The sequence below is a fragment of the Formica exsecta genome, unplaced genomic scaffold (assembly GCF_003651465.1).
Source record: "Formica exsecta isolate Colony F162 unplaced genomic scaffold, ASM365146v1 scaffold642, whole genome shotgun sequence".
Taxonomy (NCBI): domain Eukaryota; kingdom Metazoa; phylum Arthropoda; class Insecta; order Hymenoptera; family Formicidae; genus Formica; species Formica exsecta.
In genome coordinates, this window is record NW_021853405.1 from 45,925 (window position 1) to 66,946 (window position 21,022).

At 37.5% G+C, this 21,022-nt stretch overlaps 2 protein-coding genes across 2 annotated transcripts in view; one reads left to right on the plus strand and one right to left on the minus strand.

Moving 5' to 3' along the window:
• Positions 1–13,974, minus strand: part of LOC115242816 — a 34,172-nt gene extending 20,198 nt beyond the window's left edge. Inside the window, exons 1-5 of the mRNA XM_029819353.1 lie at positions 10,352–13,974; positions 8,717–9,114; positions 5,065–5,422; positions 4,268–4,791; positions 3,100–4,050 (exon numbers count right to left, since the gene is read on the minus strand). Coding sequence (XP_029675213.1) covers positions 3,100–4,050; positions 4,268–4,791; positions 5,065–5,422; positions 8,717–9,114; positions 10,352–10,964 — 2,844 coding nt within the window. The 5' untranslated portion in view covers positions 10,965–13,974. The remainder of the gene's footprint in view (positions 1–3,099; positions 4,051–4,267; positions 4,792–5,064; positions 5,423–8,716; positions 9,115–10,351) is intronic.
• A 6,510-nt stretch (positions 13,975–20,484) lies between these two features.
• Positions 20,485–21,022, plus strand: part of LOC115242817 (cilia- and flagella-associated protein 45-like) — an 8,618-nt gene continuing 8,080 nt past the window's right edge. The window contains exon 1 of the mRNA XM_029819355.1: positions 20,485–20,855. Coding sequence (XP_029675215.1) covers positions 20,682–20,855 — 174 coding nt within the window. The 5' untranslated portion in view covers positions 20,485–20,681. The remainder of the gene's footprint in view (positions 20,856–21,022) is intronic.

Sequence of the window (21,022 nt, forward strand, 5' to 3'; positions counted from 1 at the left end):
TGGCAAGAATAGGGCAAACCTTGCCATGCACGATATGATAGCAAATTTGTAACAAGATCAGAACAAACCTTGCTGTGCATGGCGTGATAGCAAATTTATGGTAATTTTCTATACGGGGTGAGTGATTCAGGACTTCTGTGACAAATTGTGAGAAACGATAAATCTCGCAGAGAGGACTATTTTGTGAAACAATCCGTTCTTTGTTTGACACGTCGTTTTTAGAAGCTATGCGACCGCGCAGACAAAGTCTTAGATGACATTTATTATAATTATGAGATGATGATAATATATGAATAATTGAAAATGAATTCATAATATGATGAATATATGAATTTTATATATATATATATTTACATTTTAAGTAAACAATAAACGGATGATTTAAACTTTTTCAGACATTTATCTGCCCGATCTAAGAGGAACAATCAGTCCAATATCTGAATTCCCTATGTTGGGATTGTATCAGTAATTGAACTGATAGAAATAATTATATTTTTAATCTTCTACCAGTTGCTCTTTGCAAGCTTTATATACTTCTCATGACTAAAAATCAAATACGAGATGGATGTATATAGCGCGTCGCATAGCGATGAATAAACGAATTATCGGCAGAATACTATATTTTTGTAAAGTTTGTAATAAAGTAAAGTTGTAAATTTGCTGTCATGCCGTGCATGGCAAGGTTTGCTCTGTTATTTGCGTGAATTTTGCGTCTCGTTGTGCCAGAGTATACTTTGCTCTGTTCTTTCCGTAAATGTGTTATCATATCGTGTACAATAAGGTTTGCTCTGTTCTTGTCGTAAATTTGCTATTATAGCGTGTATAACAAGATTTGCTACTAATTGGCGTAAAGTTTGTGTTACACCGTGAATTAGCATCATACGTGTTCTTCTATGCGTAAAATTTACGGGCAAGCCTTTTCCTATTATTTACAGCATCGTGAGGCGAAACATTTTGCCGTCAATTTGCTTCAAACTTTTTGACAAACCAAAACAAGATAGATGTTTGCTACACAATTGTTGTCAAAATTAAAGCACACCTTGTCGCAAAGCTTTGGTAAAACGTGATTTTAACATTCTTGGCTATCTGGGTACATAAACATGCAACTCATTGCTTAGCCATTTATAAGTGACCTAAAAATATTAATTACACATTAATAATATTTATATATAAAATATAAATAAACATTCACATTTCCAGAATCAAAAGTTGCGAGTAATTCCAAATCTGCAAAATGTTTGTGGACATAGAATTGCTTTGATATGATATTATTATTTCATTATTCTATATGAAGCCAATTAATAGAAATGTATATTCAATGCTGTTGTTTTTATGATATTTTTGGTAGAATTCTCACAAGATTTATTTTGCTACATTAGCATAAACTCATTGCTTAGACATTTGTAAGTTAACCTAAAAATATTAATCATGCATTAATTACATTTATATATAAAATACAAATAAACATTATATACATGAATGCGCGTTTGCGTGTATAATTACGAGCTTTGAAAACATGACCAGCCAAAATCTCCAAATATTCCTTCGATTCTTCCATAATCATTTTCCAACAACAATGTATTTATTACAAATATGTTAATTAATTAATGATTCACTCCAGTGTAAGCATTCGCTCAGTTTCACTAATGTAACCTAACTTTGCTCAATATAACATCGATTAAAAGAAATCACTTTTCTTCCTTGCACTATTCCGCATTAATGATTTCTTGTCACTTTATCACTTCTCTTCCTTGTTGCACTATTCCACGATACTCTTATCACTTTTCGTCTCTTCATTGCATTATTTGCACACTCAAGCAAATAATCGTACATGAGCGCTGCAAACGCGCCTTGACAAAATCGCTTTGCGTGTGTGCGTGCGAGCATACGTACTTGAGTCTGATTATCCTTATTCTGAAGAAAAATGAAAATGTCACATTTCTGATGGTATACAATTATCATTCTTCAGGATTGACTGCACCAATCTTATTCAAACTGGTCGCAATCAAAAGCGTGTATCCACATTGCATCAGAAAAGTGCCGTTAGATTTTTTATTACGGCTTTAGTTCTTGAGAAATTTTAATCGAAAGTTCATTGGACGTAAAACTTCGGATAAGCTACTTTTGGTAGCGCCGCGGCCCCTATACATAGGCAAAACTGTCGACAAGATTGAAAGAATTTCTTATATACTTGGCGTCGCGACGCTACCGCGTCGCTTGAAAAAAGACATTTAAGATCGATTCACACTATACCGCACGGACCGGCACCAGCACGACAAAACTTTGAAACATGCCATTTTAAAGGTTAATAAAATTATTAAATAGTCAAATAAATCTCTATCAATTATCTACTCTATGGCCGGTATTCATAGTCCGTTCTTATATTCAAGATCGTCTTAAGTACGGTCTTAAGATGCTAAGCGGCCATTTCATTGGTTGAATGAGATCTTAAAACGACCCAAGACCATACTTAAGACTATCTTGAATATAAGAACGGACTATGAATACCGGCCTCTCATACGTTTTGATCCGTCTTCGGACTATTTTCAGCGACTTTAAACAAAAGAAAAGAGGAAATCTGTCATATCGAAAATGGACCGAAACGTACGATTAAATGCATATGTTCAGACTGCTTCGGTAATCGTCCGACAGTTGACGGTTGATGTTTAGCAGTCACAATGAATGGATCATTCAGCGACGATGAATTGGCTCTTATAGTCTTACTTTTAGACTTTAGACGAAGGCGAGAATGAAATCGAAAATGGGTATCCAATATTTAAAAAATATTTAAAAAAAAGAAAACTTGAAGGAGAGTATTGGACATTGTTCAAAGATTTACTGAAATATGATGACTCTTATTTGCCTGTTTCTTGTTTTATTTTGACATTTGTTTTATTTTTCATCTGGACATGCAGTTTTTGGATTTTAGTAGTTGATAGAGATTTATTTGATTATTTAATAATTTTATTTGGGAGAGAAAGATCTCCCCCCATGGGAGAGAATAATATTTTTCGATAATAATAGCAATAGGCTCATGGTACAAACAATTAAATGGGAATACTGGCAGATAAGAGCTAATATTTTTCATATATCGTTTACCTTCTGCGCATCCCTTGAATTCTGTATGACGCCCGTAAAAACTACGTTGTCTCGCGCGACGGACGGACCATAATAATTTGACTGCAGTTGTAAGATGTTAGTCACATTAGCGGTCGGTATTTGCGGTTGTCCAGTTGCTATCGTTGACACAGCATCCTGTGCAGCAGTGACCGCGTTCACGACCGCTTTACCCTCGCTGTTAATACTTTCCTCCGAATTGTAGCTTCCATATTCCGTGACCTTTCTAGTTTCTTCGACAATCGGCGGACTCGATGACGATAAAGCCTCGTTCGATCTTTGATCCGGTTCCTGTTTTTCGCAAGCAGTCTGTTTGTTCGCGACGGTTTTCAAGATATGAGTTACTTCGTCGAGATGATCAATTTGAGTAGCTGGTCCTTCCTTTATGTCTCTCATGTCGCTTCCATCTATCTCGAGATCCATTGTTGAACCTATCAAAAAGTTGTCCGAAGATATTGGCGAAATTACTTGTCGATGAACGTCGTCGAACGTTTTGTTATACTCTGTTATCTTCTCCTTGATTTCCGAATTCTTCAGTTTTGGCAAAGCCTCTTCTCTGTCCCACTCTGCCGTACTGCTTCCCGCACCTTCGAACTCCAACGATGAAACCGAAGATACAATTGCAGGTGCTCTTGTTACACTATCGCGAATTATTGTTCGATTTGTATCATTCATCTTCACATCCTTTTCGATCGTCAAGCTTGACGAGCTGTCGCCTACGTGCCAGCTCTCGGAGGTAGATTTAAAATTTTGCTTCGGACACTCCAGAGCAGTTGGCTGGATCGCGATGTAAACTCTGGGTAGCACTGGTGGACTATCTCTCATTGCATCGGGCGATTTACCTCTCTCGTAGTCGATAGGAGAACGAGGTGACAGCTTTGGTGGTTCCGGGGAAGGAGACGGGGAAATACTGCTTCTGGATACTCCGTTTACCTTTCCAAACATAGGTATTAGCGGTTAGTGGAAATGGCATCGTATGAAATAATCGACGAAATTGGTCTACTCTGTACAAACGAGATGAAGTTTTATTCATCGAGAATGGATTCCGATATGACGGTCCTCTTCCCGAAGAAAAAAAAAATTTTTTTGTTCTAAAAAACAGAAAGATTTTGCAACAACTATTTCATCCAATTTCAACCATTCCGTTTACCTGCGCGATATCACTGTCGACGGTTGTCTCGACTGAAATCGAGCGCTCGTCCAACTCATAGTCGAGATCGACGACAACGTCGTCATCGGTCGTCGATGGTATAGAAGCGGACAGTTTGCACAACAACTTCGAGATATTCTCGATCTGCTTCTCGTAGCAATTCATCATCTGACGCAGCCGAGTACTACGCTGCGGGCTCGTGTCGCCGGCGTTGTTGCACTCGGCCATCTCCCGTGAAAGTTCCAATGCCTTGCCGCGTAATTCTTGTAACTTCTGACGCAAACGGTTGCGACGATATTTGATCTTGTAGCCGTCACTCTTCGGCGAGGATCGTCGACTCTTGTCTCGCGTCGACGATTCGCCAAGCTCTGTCTCCGAGATTATGCTGCTCCAAAAGGAAGTGGCGGAGTACCCGGACGGCGATTCCGGACGTGGCGTGGCACCAGTGACGATGCGATAATTGGGCTCGTTCCCCGACTTCCCGGCGTTCATCTCAATATTGCGATATTCGTTGGTAGTGCTCGCTGAAAATAAAATCAAACAACTAACAAGTAACAATGTGAAGAAAGCCATTTTTAATATTTTAATATATACGCGCGCGCGCATGAATATAAAGTTCTTTTTTTTAATGTTTAATTCTACGAAAAATTTACCAATTATCTCCTGGTTGCAAAGAATTTATGAATACTCCCATACAGCACAGATCATTGCAATTATATTGCAGCAACATTGCAACAAAACAAATAATTCCCTTGGTATAGCTAATCAGAAGCATCGAATACCAAAGAATGACGTACCTTCGCCCACGATTTTCTTCAGTCTTAAGGGCGGCACAACTTTGTTGCAAATTTCCTTCGTTGTTTCCCCCTCTGGCTCCGTCGTTGATACCACGACGGATGACGAATATCTTCTATCATCCCACAGTCTTATCACCACGTGCTGTTGCGATCTCCTTTCTCCTTTGTCGATCAAATTATTCGAACAGCTTTTGGAATACTCTTTCAAAATATTCTTGACGCGTTCGTCGCATACATAGCCGGCGTCCATTTCGTGGGATTTCCTCCGTTTCTTCACGTCTTTGTTGAGTTCTTTCTCGTATTCTCTGTCTCTATCTTCGCCGTTTTTTTTCTTAATATTGTTGATCTCTTTCGTAGTCTGTAATGTGACAATCGTCATTAAATGATATTTACAACATCGTATAATTAAAGAAGGCAATTATTGATTGACTCTAATAATCTTCAATTTTGATCTGTGACTATATTGCTTGTTTTAGAGTAGCTCCAATTTAACTGTGAACTATAAGAATTATACATAAAACAAATATAAAAGAGCAAATATTGACGAATTAATATCATTATACGAGATTATTCTAATAATCAATTTTAAGGTAAATATATGCATATTAGGAGACTATCTTCTGACGACCTTGATCTTGACATATCCCAGATAGCAAAATGCTAGCAGCATGCGCGCAGATTGGCAGCAAATTTAATCAGAATTCCATGCCAAAACCATAGCCATCTGTGACCACATTAAGCTCAGGTTTTGTCGACAGAGCCTGCTGACAGGCAATGTGAGCAGATTGGCAGCAGAAATCACGCAGAGCCTGCGCGCAATCTGACGGCAGATTGACAGCAGAAATCGAGCAGTTTCTAGACATTTATATAAAATGGTACATTTAAATGGATTTAAACATTTAAAAGATCTCGATTCCAAGTAGCAAAATGACATTAAATTTTGGTCACAAAATAATCAATTAGACGTCTTAAAGTTAGGTCTCATAAGATTAAAAAATGACGTCAATAGTTGATATGTCACCTTCACGAGATGTCATTTTCTGACGTTTGTATTAATAACATAAATTTATAATATTAATAATATATATTAATGTAATATATATAGGAAAATTTGAATAATTTAATTTATGAAATTAAATCAAAATTAAAATATTTTATTTATATGGAAGTTAATTTCTATTTTATATCTTAAATAGATATAATAACAAACGATTTTCACTTATTTGGATAATTTCTTTCCGAATAAGTAAAAATCGGACATTTATCTGTCTGATTTTCTAAAAATCAGTTCAATATCTGAATTCCCGGTATGGGAGACGTATCAGAAATTAAACTGATAGAAATAATTACGATGTTATTAGCCGCATTTTGCAGGCATTATATACGCTCGTGACAAGAACTTGAATACGGGTATAGAAAGTGAATAGTGCGCCGCATAGCTGTAAGCGAATAAACTATACTATTTCAATAAATTATATGAATGCTAAAAGCTGCAGATTCTGTTTGATTTCTACTGCCAATTTACCATCAGATTGCGCGCACGCAGATCTTGCTCGATTTCTGCCGACAATCTGATGTCAAGTCATGTTAGCAAATCCTGCTCGATTTCTGCTACCAATCTGCCGTCAGATTGCGGGCGCGCAGATCCTGCTTGATTTCTGCTATCAATTTGACATCAAATTGCGTTGTGCAGATCCTGCTCGGTTTTTGCTGGCTATCTGCTATAATAATTCTATGCAAATCCTGCTCGGTTTCTGCTACTGATCTGCTGTCAAATTATGTCAGCACGTTTTGTAACATTTCTGCTGACATTCTGCTATTATTATTTGATATAACAGACTTTGTATACAATCTGGAATCTTTCTGCTGACAAAAATTTGTAACAGACGTTTGGCAAAATCTGTTCGAACAGACTTGGCTATCTGGGATGATGACGAGGTCATGACTCTGAGTAACCTCCAACTATCGCTATCCTTTTAACTATCGCTCGTTATTTATTAAAAAGTTATTAAAGTAATTAAAAGTAATTAAGTTGTATAATAAGAACAAATATTAAAAGCGCTAATCTAAACTTCTCTGATTAAAAAAAAACGATGTATTTTATATTAGTTATATATTTAAGGGGGCAAGCCTATCTAGAAGGGTTAACAAAATATGCTTTTTGGAGAATTAAAAAAAAACCAATGCACTTTTATTAAAAAACATTAGTATACTGTTACGAGTACATATTGAACGTAATTCAGTTTTCTTTTGTTGAAAAATATTAAAAAATAAACGAGATATAGCCGATGCCCGGGATTCTTGTTTTTTAGGCATTTTGCGGTGACCATTGTAGCTCGGAGCAGGATTATATGAAATCAAAAATTCGACAAAATTTTGATAATATATTAAATTATCTAGGATCCATCGGATTTTTGAAAAATTATTATTTAACAAAATGGCGGTGTGGCAAAGTTGAAAAATAGATTTTGGGTAAAAATTGCTAGTTTTTCGCGTGTAAAAATCTAGGCAAAAAGAAAGGAAAGCCTCCGATAGCGCCGAGATTTTTAATTCTAAAATAAGCCTGAAAATTTTCAAGTAAATCGATTCATTACTTTTTGAGTTATGTTGGTCATCGGCTTTGAAAACGTGATTTTGAGAAAAAGGCGTTTGAAGTTTTAGACTGAAAATGACCGTTCTACTTCACAGCTCAAAGCTAACTGCTACTCTGTCTATCTAACTTACCTTTAAGGCTACCGTTTTTATCTAACCTATTGCTAATCTATCTTTCTAAAAATCTCTCAGAAGATTATAGATCCATGCGACGGCTGCCGCGCGGCAAGTCTCATACGTGTTCCGAGCGCTACTTCGAGAAATATACTCTATAACTTTGTCAATTTTGCTCGGACTAACTTGAAATTTTCTGAGAATACTTTCAAAATGTTGCACTACAAGATAATGTCAAAATCCAAAAACCGATTTTTTAAAAATTTCTAGGTTGGCGTACCCTTTAAGTATTTACGTAAATGCGCGGGCGGGGGAGGGGCAGAGCCTCCCCCCTTCACACCACTCTCTAAAAAACTAACTGAATTCAAACCAATTTCTATTTTTTGAATAAAAATTAGGTTTGAGTTAGATAAGTTTTTTTGGGATGAAAGTGAAGGGGGGGGACGGAGACCCTCCCCCGCCCACGCATTTACTTAAATACTTAAATTTACAACTAATATAAAATTCATGCTCAGAGAAGTTCAGATTATATCGTATTTAATACTTGTTCTTATCGTACAATTTAATTGTTAATAACTTTTTAATAAACAACGAGCGACGGTTAAAACCTCTTGGATTACTCAGAGTCAAAAAGTCATGACTTTGACAACATGAGTCAAGGTTAAGATCATCGGAGAGTGCTCCCCTAATATGCATATTTACCAATTTTAAATTCACAAACAGAGAAAAGAGGGACAGTATTTTATACAAATCCATGCAATTCACATTGCAATCTCAAATTACTTTAATGTAACGATAGAGAAATCTCTTTTATATGTATATTAAAAATAATATACAATTAATATAAATAATAGCACAATTCGAAAACAACACGGTTCCTTATCTAATTCGCCTCCGGGAAAAAAAAAACTGAAAACCAGCTCGATCTCCAAGTTTGATTTGCTACCTGTACGGCATTAGTCGGAATACGTGGTAGAATGTAATCCGAGCGATCGAGCGGGAGCATCATTTCGCTTCCATCCTGCTGCCCAAAAGGAGGGAATTGATTCAGATCGTCCGTCAACATCGAGGACGATATGTCCGATTGCACCTCGACGACGTCGACACAATTCGACGCTTGCGAGTTCGACAGTTTGAGTATCGGTGAGCGCGACGTCTTCCGCGACGTCACAAGCGACGCCGCCGACCTCGTCGGCGTCGGCGGTGCCGGTCGGATCGGCAGGGAGCGATTAGGCTGTACGGGGATCACGCAAGAGCCGCGATCCTTCAAGGCGGTCGCCAGGCTGCCACCCGTGCCGCCGCGTTGCAACCTGCTGGAACTGTCGGCTATCATGATGCGAGGTTCTGAGAAAAAACGAAATTCGGAGTTAGATCTTTTTCCGCATGACGGAAAAAATATAAACCAACCTGTGTTTACTCAAATTTTGTAAAAAAATTGATCTTCCGGGGTATTTTTGTACAAAATTCCAGCTAACAAAAATAGTTTAAAAATTTTTTGGTGTGTGCATCTTTCTAAAATAAAATTTTTTATTGTATACTAATTGTTTTCTAATGCTCTTCACTCATACGAAGGAAATCACAGTCACTTAGATTCAAGTGCCAGATTTATAAATATACTGAAAAAAAATGATAGTTGTAAGATAAACATTTTTTACTTGCATAACATTTTCATATTTTTATCATTAAAAATTACAAAAAAGAATATGTACTGCATATCCAATATTTTGTTAAGACATTGAATATATAAACAAAGAGATAGATATATATTTATAATATATTTTAATCACATAATTCATAATTTGACTTATCGATGGATTGATAATTGCTTATAAGAGGAAAATTATCAAAGAGATAATTTTTTTTTAAATTCCCTGAGTCTAAATAAAATTCCATGAGAATTTCCTGATTTTTTTCAAATATAATAGAAATCTCGAAGAATTCCAGATTTTTCATGTTTTTCCAGGAAGTAGATACCGCAATCCTAATCGACAAATTTTCTGGAAGGAAAAAACAGATTTAAAAATTTCATTGTCATATTTGAGATATACAGGATGGTCCTCGTAACGGTCGCCACGATTTTTAAGGCACTTACAATAATCTGACATATCGCAATACAGTTGATTTCTCAAAAAGATTTTGAGCAATGTTTTCAGAAATTATACGGTTGATGTAATAACATCGAAATTTTCGAGACTTTTATTGTAAGCTTATTAATGTGATCGGAATATTTTTTCACTTTTTATATTCTCTTCGCGCCGTAAATAAACACATATGAAAGCGGCAGAATAATTTTCCGCGTTTATATTTCTCAAGCTTCAACAAGAGATATTGAAAAAAAACTAGAAGAACTATATTTGAAGATCGATTTATACATATGGCTGTTTGATTACCTAAGATATCGCACGTTTTATGCGGCTGTTTGATTCTACATACAGAATACACATGACGTGCATCATATCTATTCTGGAGAAAATATTGGACATTAAAATTAATAAAGATTGACGACGGTAAGGGGAGGGAGAGGGGGGAGTATTAATTGCGTCCGACAATACATCGCTTTTGCTCATTATCACATTCTCACCCGACACCTCCGAGCTCTCTTCGGTGTCGTCGAATCGCTTCAGGATCGTCTGCTTCCAGGTGGTTTTCCTCGATTCCTCGCTAGTCAGATCAACGAGAATCGGAGCTTTCTCGTGTTCAACTGAGGCGATCGTGGAATCCGTCTCGCCGCCGACAACATCGACTTCGTAATAATCCAAGTGTTTCAATTCTTCGTCCTGATCCTCTTTTTCTTCCGTCTTGTGTATTTTTGCGGCGGCGCAGTTCTGCTGCTGCTGCTGCTGTAGCTGACATTTCGCGCAATCTTTGCATGTGAAACACACGCCCTTAGCTTGTTCCTCGAGCTCCGTCGAGCTGGAGATACGCGGACAGGTCGGCCTTTCTTCGTTACTCGCGTCGCAGAGAAGTTCGACGATGTCGCAAGCGACTATGTTGGGGTCGTTAACCGTGGAACCGAATCGGAATAAGGTCCTTTCGGGATCATTGGACTCACTATGTGACTGTTTGTCGCGGGATATCGTAACTCTGGGCCAACGAGATGATCGCATGGACGATTGATCGGATTTTTCTTTCAACGACAGTTTCTTCCTTCGCGGCTTTAACGTGACGTCCGAATGTTGATCATGTGATCGCATTTTTTCTTCTTTTTTTTACGCGTTACGATTGAGCGACATGAGGAATTTTTTGAACGCTCGGTAAATTAAATCTCGTCGGAGCAATTTCGTGTTCCAGTTGCATTTAAAAGTATTCACAGATGAGCAGTACATCCTGTCCTTCCTTCCATTCACGAGACACACACTCTACGATAATAATTATGATTGAAGGGGAACGAAGAGAGGGAGTGCAGGGGGAAGTAATTAAGTATTGAAGAGCCAACCGTATACTTTATCAGTTTTGGTCGATGAAGTTGAACAAAGTCTCACGACGCAAATAATACATACGTAGGGGAGAACGAATCGAAGAGAGACGATCGCACTCACGAAAGGGAAGGCAATAATTGCAAAGCTTCGTGCGCTACATGTTAACCGTTCTAGATGGTATATTTTTTTTCTTTCTTTTTTTCGTTAAGTTTCTCCTATCGATTTTCATCGACCGTTTCTCGTACGTGCTGTACGATACACACAGAATACACGAAAAAGGGAGAAATTACGTTTCGCACGCGATGCACGCTCCCCTTGTCCCACCTTTCCATTCTTTCTCTCTCTTTCTCTCTCTCTCTCCTCTCTCTCTCTCTCTTTACTTGCACGGAAATTCACAATCGCGCGGAGTTAGAAAGAAGTTGAAAGCATAAAACCTTCGAAGCAATCGAACATCGAAAAAAAAGATCCTGTATTAAAAACTTTTATCTTGCAGATGCATGCTTATATGAAATGTAATTATTTTATATTCAACTTAACATCGCGCAATTAGGCCGTGAATGTAATTGTTAAATGATAGGATAATCAACACTTTAGTGAAATTATTGGCAATAAGTGGAAAAACGAGTTTATCGCTTAAAGTACGAAATACAGCAGTATTTTAGGTCCCTTGACAGTTTATATTCAGTGGCTTATCATAATTATTCATAAAATTAATTACATATAAAACAATTAATCAATTAAATGTCTTTTTATGTAATTTGCTCTTTTCTATCCCTTCTTTTTTTTCTCTTTTTCCTGTAAACATCATAATATATACTATATCTTGAAAAGAAAGAATATTTTTTTAAAGAGCATAATGTTCTTTTTTATTATATTCGTTTATATGTATTTTTATATCTTTTTATCAAATAAAAAGTATGGTACAATTTGTTAAGGCTAATTACTAAGGGCAATATTTATAATATTATCATTTAAGAGACTTTGTTCATACATTTCATCGACCTCACATCGTTCGTGTCAATTTTAATAACGAGAGAAATTCGGATGCAAATTATTTTTGCATCGAGGTATATCTAATCGCTAAACGAATATCGCGAGGTGAAACAATCGTGCATAATTGTAATATCAAGACGTTGTGAAAATCGGCAAATGACATTTCATTCGATTAATCGATTGTTACCAATGTATATTACGTTAATTTGTATACACACGTAATTTTTATACACACGTAATTCTTATACACACACATGTACACACATATATATTAGATCGCGAAACGAAACGTCGCATTTTTCCGATTCATCGCTGCGAACACATCGGCGAAGCTCACGAACGGAGATCTTCGTTATCTCTTTTTATCGTTGCTTTCAATCTTTAGCACCGACGAGTTAATGTATACTGCACACCAAATCTTACGTCACCGTATCACACTGCATCATAAATCACATGTCATCATCACCCATCAATCGGAGACCACCAACCCCGCGATAAAACAATAAAAGATTGACGACAGGAGACTTCACATCTTGCTCTTCTCTTGCTCTCTTTCTTCCTTTTTTTTTTTTTTTAGGGCGCAATAACGTGTTTCCTTTTTCTTATCTCCTCTTTTTACTTTTTATATCAATTTTTGTCTAAACTTTAAAAAATTTTTGTAGCCGATGGTATCTCAAAACACATCGTCAAGTCTGTAAAATCCGGAATTTTTGTAGCAACCGTGTTATAAAAAACAGAACGCGTTCTCTTCTCTTCGACATCGCGGCGAATATGAGCAAAATTTGCCACAATGAACATTATCCTCTGCGTTCCATGGAAACGATATACCGCAAACGATGATACCTTAGATGTGTCATAAAGTTGCAATGCATACTGTCATGCGAAGAAACGGTCCCGCCTTAGGAGTAATAGAACAAGTCGCGCGGCATGTGCGTATTGTGTTCTTCCCCCCTCTTTATTTAACACCACACGCGTGACGACTGGCTCTCTTTCAGGAGCCCTTCGATACACGACAGGCGTATTTCAATTGGCCGTTCAGGACGCGCATCCTCCAGCGCAGGCGGAAGGACGAAGAGAAGGGACAGTCGCGAGTCGATCACGTTGATGTCTCCGTGTAATTCATTTCTTTTTTTTTACATGTCTACACGGCTCGAGGAATTTATTCCTTATTAAAATCTGTCGAAGACCGAGGGTCTAAATTCTTGAAATTTAACAATGTTCCGATTCCGCGGAATGACGCGTTCCTTTCTTTCTCGTCTCCGCAGCAAAGGTCTCTATGAGCAGCGCTCGATATTTAAATGCCTCGATTGTAAAACATGTTAAGCAACATTGCGAGCATCATGAGAGCCGTGCTAATGCTTCCCTTATCTGCAGTTTTATGCGGTTGTACGACCGTTCAAGGATTAACGATAAGTCCACGATGATAAAAAAAAGTAGAGACGCGACCAAGCGCCGTCGTAAAACTTGAATTACACGCGCCAAGTTGTTCATTTTAATTCATATTTTTTTTACAGGTATCGACACGCGATGATTTCAAATCGTACATTAGATGCTGAACATTAATCTTCTTGAGAAACGGAATAATTATTTAAAAGAGCCATTAACGTCGAGAGATAAATAGGGGGCTATTAAATATTATTTTCATAAGATCCTCTTTTTTTATAGACTTTCGCTGTTCGACGAGTCTTGTAAACGAACGCGAAAGTCGTTTGCGTCGTAACCACACCATTTCCAAGTTAGGAAAGTCGTTTCGACATTGTTGCGAAAAAATACAATTTCTATGGTGTTCTCCACAAGTTGAGGCCGGAGAACTTTCAAATGTCTATCGTCAATACGAGGGGGATGAACGCAGATGCACCCTTTACGGATAATATTAATACGATGGGCATATAACCAGGTAGAAAGAGAGAGAGAGAGAGAGAGATAGAGAGGGAGGGAGAGGGGAGAGAGAGAGAGAGAGAAAGAGAGAAAGAAAAAGAGAGAGAGAGAGAGAGAACAGAACCTTTTCGAAAAAAGGAAGAAACTTTTTCATAATTTACGTCCCCCCTTCCTTTACATTCACGCGTATCCTGAGGCGTAGTTCTGCATGTTATATAAGAACGCTTAGAGAGTGTACAAGCTTGTACTACTATCTATGACATATACGAGAGAGTGTCGTTTCTTGCCACTTTCCAGCGAATGTTATACGTTATAGGGTGTTATAGGGAATGTTATAGGGTGAGTCTTTTTAATCTTAACAGGCAAATATCTCAAAACCTGTAAGTTTTAGAAGGAAACTTTTTAGACAAAAGTTGTTTGGTTCTGAGGGGGAAAAGAGATAGGAATATTAGTTAGACCTTGGCATTGTTAAGTTATAAGTCCCGACGGAGGATCTCGTACATGCGCAAAGGATTACTTACCGAAAAACATATTTGCGGCATATATTACGTCATATAATGCTTTATATTGAAATATTAACTCGCTCCCGGTTTGGGATAAAATATATTGACAAGCATGTATAACTATATATATATACATACATATATATATATATATATATATATATATATATATATATATATACAATATATCTCTATTATATTCAATTTTAATTATTTAATTTGCGGGAGAGGGGTGGGGTCGCAAAAGCATAAGAGATATCGTTCCTCGAAGAGGGTGGGGGAAGGTCTTTGTTGTGACAACGACAATGACATTATATATGTGCGGCGATGTGTGGCCGCGCCACGCGATGAAAACACATATGTCTATAGATAGATCTTTACGTGCGCCTTTGCTTCTCGCGTTATCTACGTCCGGGTATATATAAGGGTCATCGACATCTTTGCTTCGCGAATATTGAGCTTCGAGAAATCGGCTGGCGCGAGAAAATCGTCGGTTCATGACACCGCCCTTTTCCGAGAAGCTCCACCGGTGATAATATCTATATCTGCGCTTATAGAATATAGTGCACGCTTCATGCAAAAGCAGAGCCTTTCGATTGAATGGAAGAAGTTTTGCAGAGAGACCCGATGGAAAGTCGACCAAATGTCGTGATCTTGCGTTGATATGCCTCGCTCGAATTCTTGTGATGGCAAGCGTCGAGCGACAGTAAATATAATACTAACAGTAAAGGCAGATGAGATGTACATTTTTTCCATAATGCAAATTATATCGATCTATTTAAGTATAATCTTTAAGTATACTTTTAACTCTAATTGCTCTTATTTGATTAAACAAGCTGAAAGGTAAAATGTACGCTTCGTTGTTGATAATCGAGAATTGGATGGATTCCAATGAAAATATCGAGAAGATTGGACACAGGGAGAGGCACATAATTATTAAATATATTTTAAGTAAAAAGAAATATGTACGTACTCACTCGATAGACAGAGGAGTTCCAGAATGTTCCGCGACTATCATTTCTCGATGATGACGACCATCATCTCGGGCGCACATCATCATCTCGTGCGGACAGATCTGCGCTAAGAGATCGGCGAGTCATTATGGAGTCACAGTGGCGAGCTTCTATCCAGACGTATCCGTGACATCCTCGTTGTTTATTCGGACCGCATTGTCGAAAGATTCATGTTCGATTCAATGTAGACACATTCACTTGAATATTTCATTACCAACAACATCGTGTTTTAAACAAAAATTAATATTTACACAAATTTAAAAAAAAGGAGCTGCAAGGGAGCTTCGATATTTATTTTTTATTCGTTTTCATTGAATTTTCCAAAAAGGATGACGTTGCCCTCCCATCCATGGTTTGCGAGACACAAGCATCATCGATAATCCATCGTATGTCGCACTTGAAGTCGTCTCCTGCAATGGTCTCCAATTTATCGGTGTAATTTCACCATATAGGGACAGGCGACGCCGACGCGACAGACCACGATGCGCTAGAGCCGGTGTGCCGCACGCGAGTACGATCGCTGTGTCCCGAGGTACACATAGCAGCGCCACGTGGTACGCCATGGGGTCGTTACCGTCGACGGGGAGTTTGCTGTCGTTAGTAGTTCTCTCGGATCAACGACAGCGGGGGGCAACGACGACAACGACGACCTGCGCCACAACGGCATTGTCGCCAGTCCGCGGCCACACGCCGGACGCCGGATCATCCGCGGCTTGACGCCGCCGCGGCGCCGGCTGGTGGCTGCGTCGCGAGATCTGCAGTTTTACATTTTTACTATACATGAAAAATATTTATAATATAAAATAATTACATAAATATATATATATATAATTAAAATAATATATAATTAAAATCCAAGGTCGATGGAGGCATTTTAGAAAATGGGACGAAAGTTTCTTATTTTTCGGGAATCCGAATCTTCCAATAAAAAGTGCCATGTTCCACTTAAAAAATTCGACTTTTTATCTGGATAACTCATTTCCGGTCGGCACCGGAAGATGAAAATATCATCATACAATAGAGCAGTGCTCGGATTTAGTTGCACATTTCGGCCCGATTCCGTGGCTCACGCCTATTGCCCCCCACTCACCGCTCGTGCGTTAGCGACGAGTCGCCAGATACGCGTAACTAAGGAGCGCGACGCTTTGTCTCAGGAGCGTCCGTATATAAGAATTTCCAAATATAATAGTAAGACAATACTTTTCTAAACTGTAGAATAATCGTTATACTTTATTTAACGTTAAAATAATACAGTCAGAACCGAAAGGAATTTACTAGTAGCTTTTGTATAAGTCGACAGCGAACTCTCAAATTCTCAAAGATTTCTCTCTGCGTTCGCCGAGCTACGCCGTTTTATACTCGATTTTTCATATACGTCATAATTCGATACCTATCGATATGCCTCGTGGCATGACCTCATTCGCGCTTGTAAGCCCGACATATCTCGAACTCGAATTCGCACTCGAACGGATCTTAGGTCTAACGGGTGTTCTATTCGCATGATTGATAACGGGTGCTCTTAATGTTACTTCTATCTTACAAAATGCACCGCGAAAATTCTCAAAATTAAAAGTTTTTCTTCAATATTTTATATTTCATTGATATAAAATATTGAAGAAAAACTTTTAATTTTGAGAATTTTCGCGGTGCATTTAGAAAAGTATTGTCTTACTATTATATTTGGACATTCTTATATACGGACGCTCCTGAGACAAAGCGTCGCGCTCCTTAGTTACGCGTATCTGGCGACTCGTCGCTAACGTATGAGCGGTGAGTGGGGGGCAATAGGCGTGAGCCACGGAATCGGGCCGAAATGTGCAACTAAATCCGAGCACTGCAATAGAGCGATAGCACCCGATTTAGTCATCGAAATTTTTACGATTTTTGATCCACTTCCCTTTTTCTTAAAAGGCTTGTACGGGTGAGAAATACCCGTACAAGCCTTTTAATACCCTAGAAATACCCTGTATATATAATACAGGGTGTTCATTTGAAAAATTTCCTCCCTGTTTATTTTGTGACCGATAAATTTTTTCGAAAAATGCCAAAAAGGATCAATTTTGTTTTCGATGGGAACGTATAAGTAAGATAAATGCAACGATATTGCTTGCTCCCTTTCGTTGGGGTAGCTACCCCTTCAAAAATCTTAAATGGCAATAGGGGTTATGTGGCACATTATTTTGAAGATCTTTTGATTCTCTTTACAACCGTGTTTGTTTTTTTTTTTAATTTGAGTGGATATTTTTCAGAAATCATACTTGGAAGTTTAAGCATCATCAAAAAAAAAAATTTTGAATATGAAGATACAATTTAGAGTACAATTTATTTACTTTACAGTGTCGTCTATTGTAGCAAATGTTCAAAATGTTCTCTATTATTTGCTAAACAATAAAATAAAGAAGATTCTCAAACTCTAAACGAACATTTTGGAAGGTATCTGCTGGAATCGCTCATCTACATTCCTGTAGATAACGGAAAGAAAACGACCGCATGACCTTTCTGTTTATGTCAAGTTGCATGAAAGAATTGTACAAAAATATATATACAGGGTGTCCCATTTTAAAAGTTCCACCCTTATAACTTTTCAGGATCAACGTTTGAAGGAAAACGACTCGGATAAAAGTTGTAGGGAACTCATACAACTTTTGTCTAAAACATTTTTGTCTTAAACTTATAAATTTTAAGATATTTCAGTGGGTACATTAAAATGGCCTATCCTGTATATATGTATATATATATGCGTGCGAGTGCATGTGCGTGCGTGCGTGTGTCAATTAGATATATAAAAAGAATGTACTATTCAATTTTCATATTTTTTCAAAGGAAAAGTTGTGTTATCTTATGCGTAAAAGATATTGTTTCTTCGAGTTAACCCAATTCTTCCTTTCTCTCCTCTCTTTCGTTCAAGACTTAAACTTCAGGCTAAATTTAACTCACACATAAAGCATGTCCCTAGATGCGGCGATCGATTATTTTTTATCTCTTGAATTTTGTTGTTCGAAGACAACTATACTTGCGCAAAACCTCTATCTCTAGATATTGATCGGATAATTATTGCTCGCAATGTTAATGTGTCATTTCCGAGTTATTAGACTTGAGCTATTCTACACACTTCATTAGCAATTCTTGCTCGTACGATATGATACGCGAAACTACGAAAAGCAAAGAAGAAAAGAAAGAAGAAGATGAAAGCGATGAAGAAGAAAAAAGTGATGATTCACGTTGATGAGAAATAAATTATACATGCGAAAGGAGTAGAGTATATAGTCTCGGTACGAATTACGTTCTCATGGCAACTGATGGCGAAGGTCAAGGTGTAGGGGTGAGACTGCGTAATGAAGGGCAATGACAAATGGGGGGGGTTGCAATATTGGATACTGCAATGTAGCATTTTTAATAAACATTCACCTCGCTGCGCGATTGCATCAAAGGTATGCAGACGTATCTTATTGGATATTAAGTACATATGTATATATCCATATCTTCTATCTGCTGGTAACAATCGTGTCGATCAATCGCTTGCGTTTAAAAAAAAAATAAAAAAAATAAAATAAAATAATAAATGCGTTTCAAATAGCGTGAATTATATCTTTTTTCATCCGCCTTATCTAGCTACCGTTGCGCGGCCTTTGCTTAATTTCGCTCATGCGATAAGTGTACACATGCGTATAAATAATTTTACGTTGCAAAGAGTTTCCCTTATTTTTTCTTCCCCTTTGTCCTTGTCTTTTGCATGTGTCACGCAAACCATTATCCTTATTTTATGAGCCAGGACGACGATAGATTACGCACATTTTATATGCTCCTTTTTTGCATAATTTGATCTTTCTTGTGATTCGTAAAAAAATTTGTATATCCCTTTTTTGTTCTATATATTTTGTGTAGACAAAGAATTATACAGAATGTTCGGAAAGTGACTATACGCCTGTATTTAATTAATAACATAAGAGCGTAAAATCTTGAAGTTGCTATCAGAGATTTGTCATCAAAAGCATATCATCAGAAGAATTGAAGAAGGTTTTCAATAACAAGATTAGACGAGTTAAGGCTGGTCTGCATGTTCGTAGAGGTCACTTCCAACATCTTTTGTGAAAAGAAAGACTAATTTGCTAATAATGTTTGATAAATATTTTGTTTAATATTTGAAATAGAAGTATATATATTAGAGTGGTCGTTAAAAAAGAAATTATCGCTGCCGCCCCCTAAAAAGAGTAATAATTGATAAAAAAAAAGTTCTGTAAAACCCCAAGTCTGTAAATTAAAGTGAAGTAAATTAAGGTGCCTCTTGAAAAGAAAAGTTTGGAAGACGTTTTTTTTTATTTTTGCTTTGTTAATTAGCTGTATCAGCAGTTAAGAAATTTTTTTTGTGTGATTGATATAAAAAATTCATTAAAATTCGATTGCTTAGCTAATTAACAAAGCAAAAATAAAAAATTTGTTTTCCAAACTTCTCTTTTCAAGATATACCTGTTCACTTTAATTTACAGACTTGGGGTTTTACAGAACTTTTTTTTTATCAATTACTATTTTAGAGGGCGGCAGCGATAATTTTAACGACCACCCTAATATATACATATACATATATAGTTATTTTTCGAACATTCTGTATTATTTCCTGACAAGAGGAGTTAATAAATATATCAAAACGCATCCCCATGAATATTTGCATCTTCTTCGAGACCTCTAGCGCGCTGAATTTCATGGCTCATTTGCAAGATTATCGTCCGTCAATTCGTGCTAACGTGAAACACGATCCCACGTAACACGATCGGCCATTTGTATCTCTTGGCATAATTCCTCCTATCGAACAAACAAAAGAACGGTTACCCGTCGGCAAACAGTCAACGACGGTATACCGGTCGACGCAATCGTTCCTATCGGGTTACCTCAGCTTCTCTCGCCGTGTTTTCGGTACCAAGGGTCATCGTCTTGCCGGCGCAGGAAACATCGTGTGTGAATATACGTACAATTCCGGGCATCGTCCCTAAAGATAATAATCCGCAGGAGTCCTGATGAAGAATCGTCGTGCACGCAACGTCTCGCGGCTGTCGTTGTTTGATTGACATTTTTCCCCGAAAGAAACCGGTAAAGTCTACTCGATCATTATGTCAACCAAGACCGCAATACGAAAGATGGAATCCGCCAATTTCGAGTATCGCGCCGGCGACTCGAAATTCCCACTGGGTGTGTACTCGATCCATCCACCATTGGTATGCGATCGTATGCTCGATGACAAACAGATTCATTCAAGAAGAAGTAATGCGTATGAAGGAAAAGAGGTAATGCACACAGTCTATCGATCAGACAAAGCAAAACGCAGATTTCCATATAATACTACATTTTCGCTTTAATTATATTTATATTAAATTAGATTAAAGAAAAAAGAAGCATTTTATATATAATTTGTATACATATACATATAAAATATAATATATACATATATATA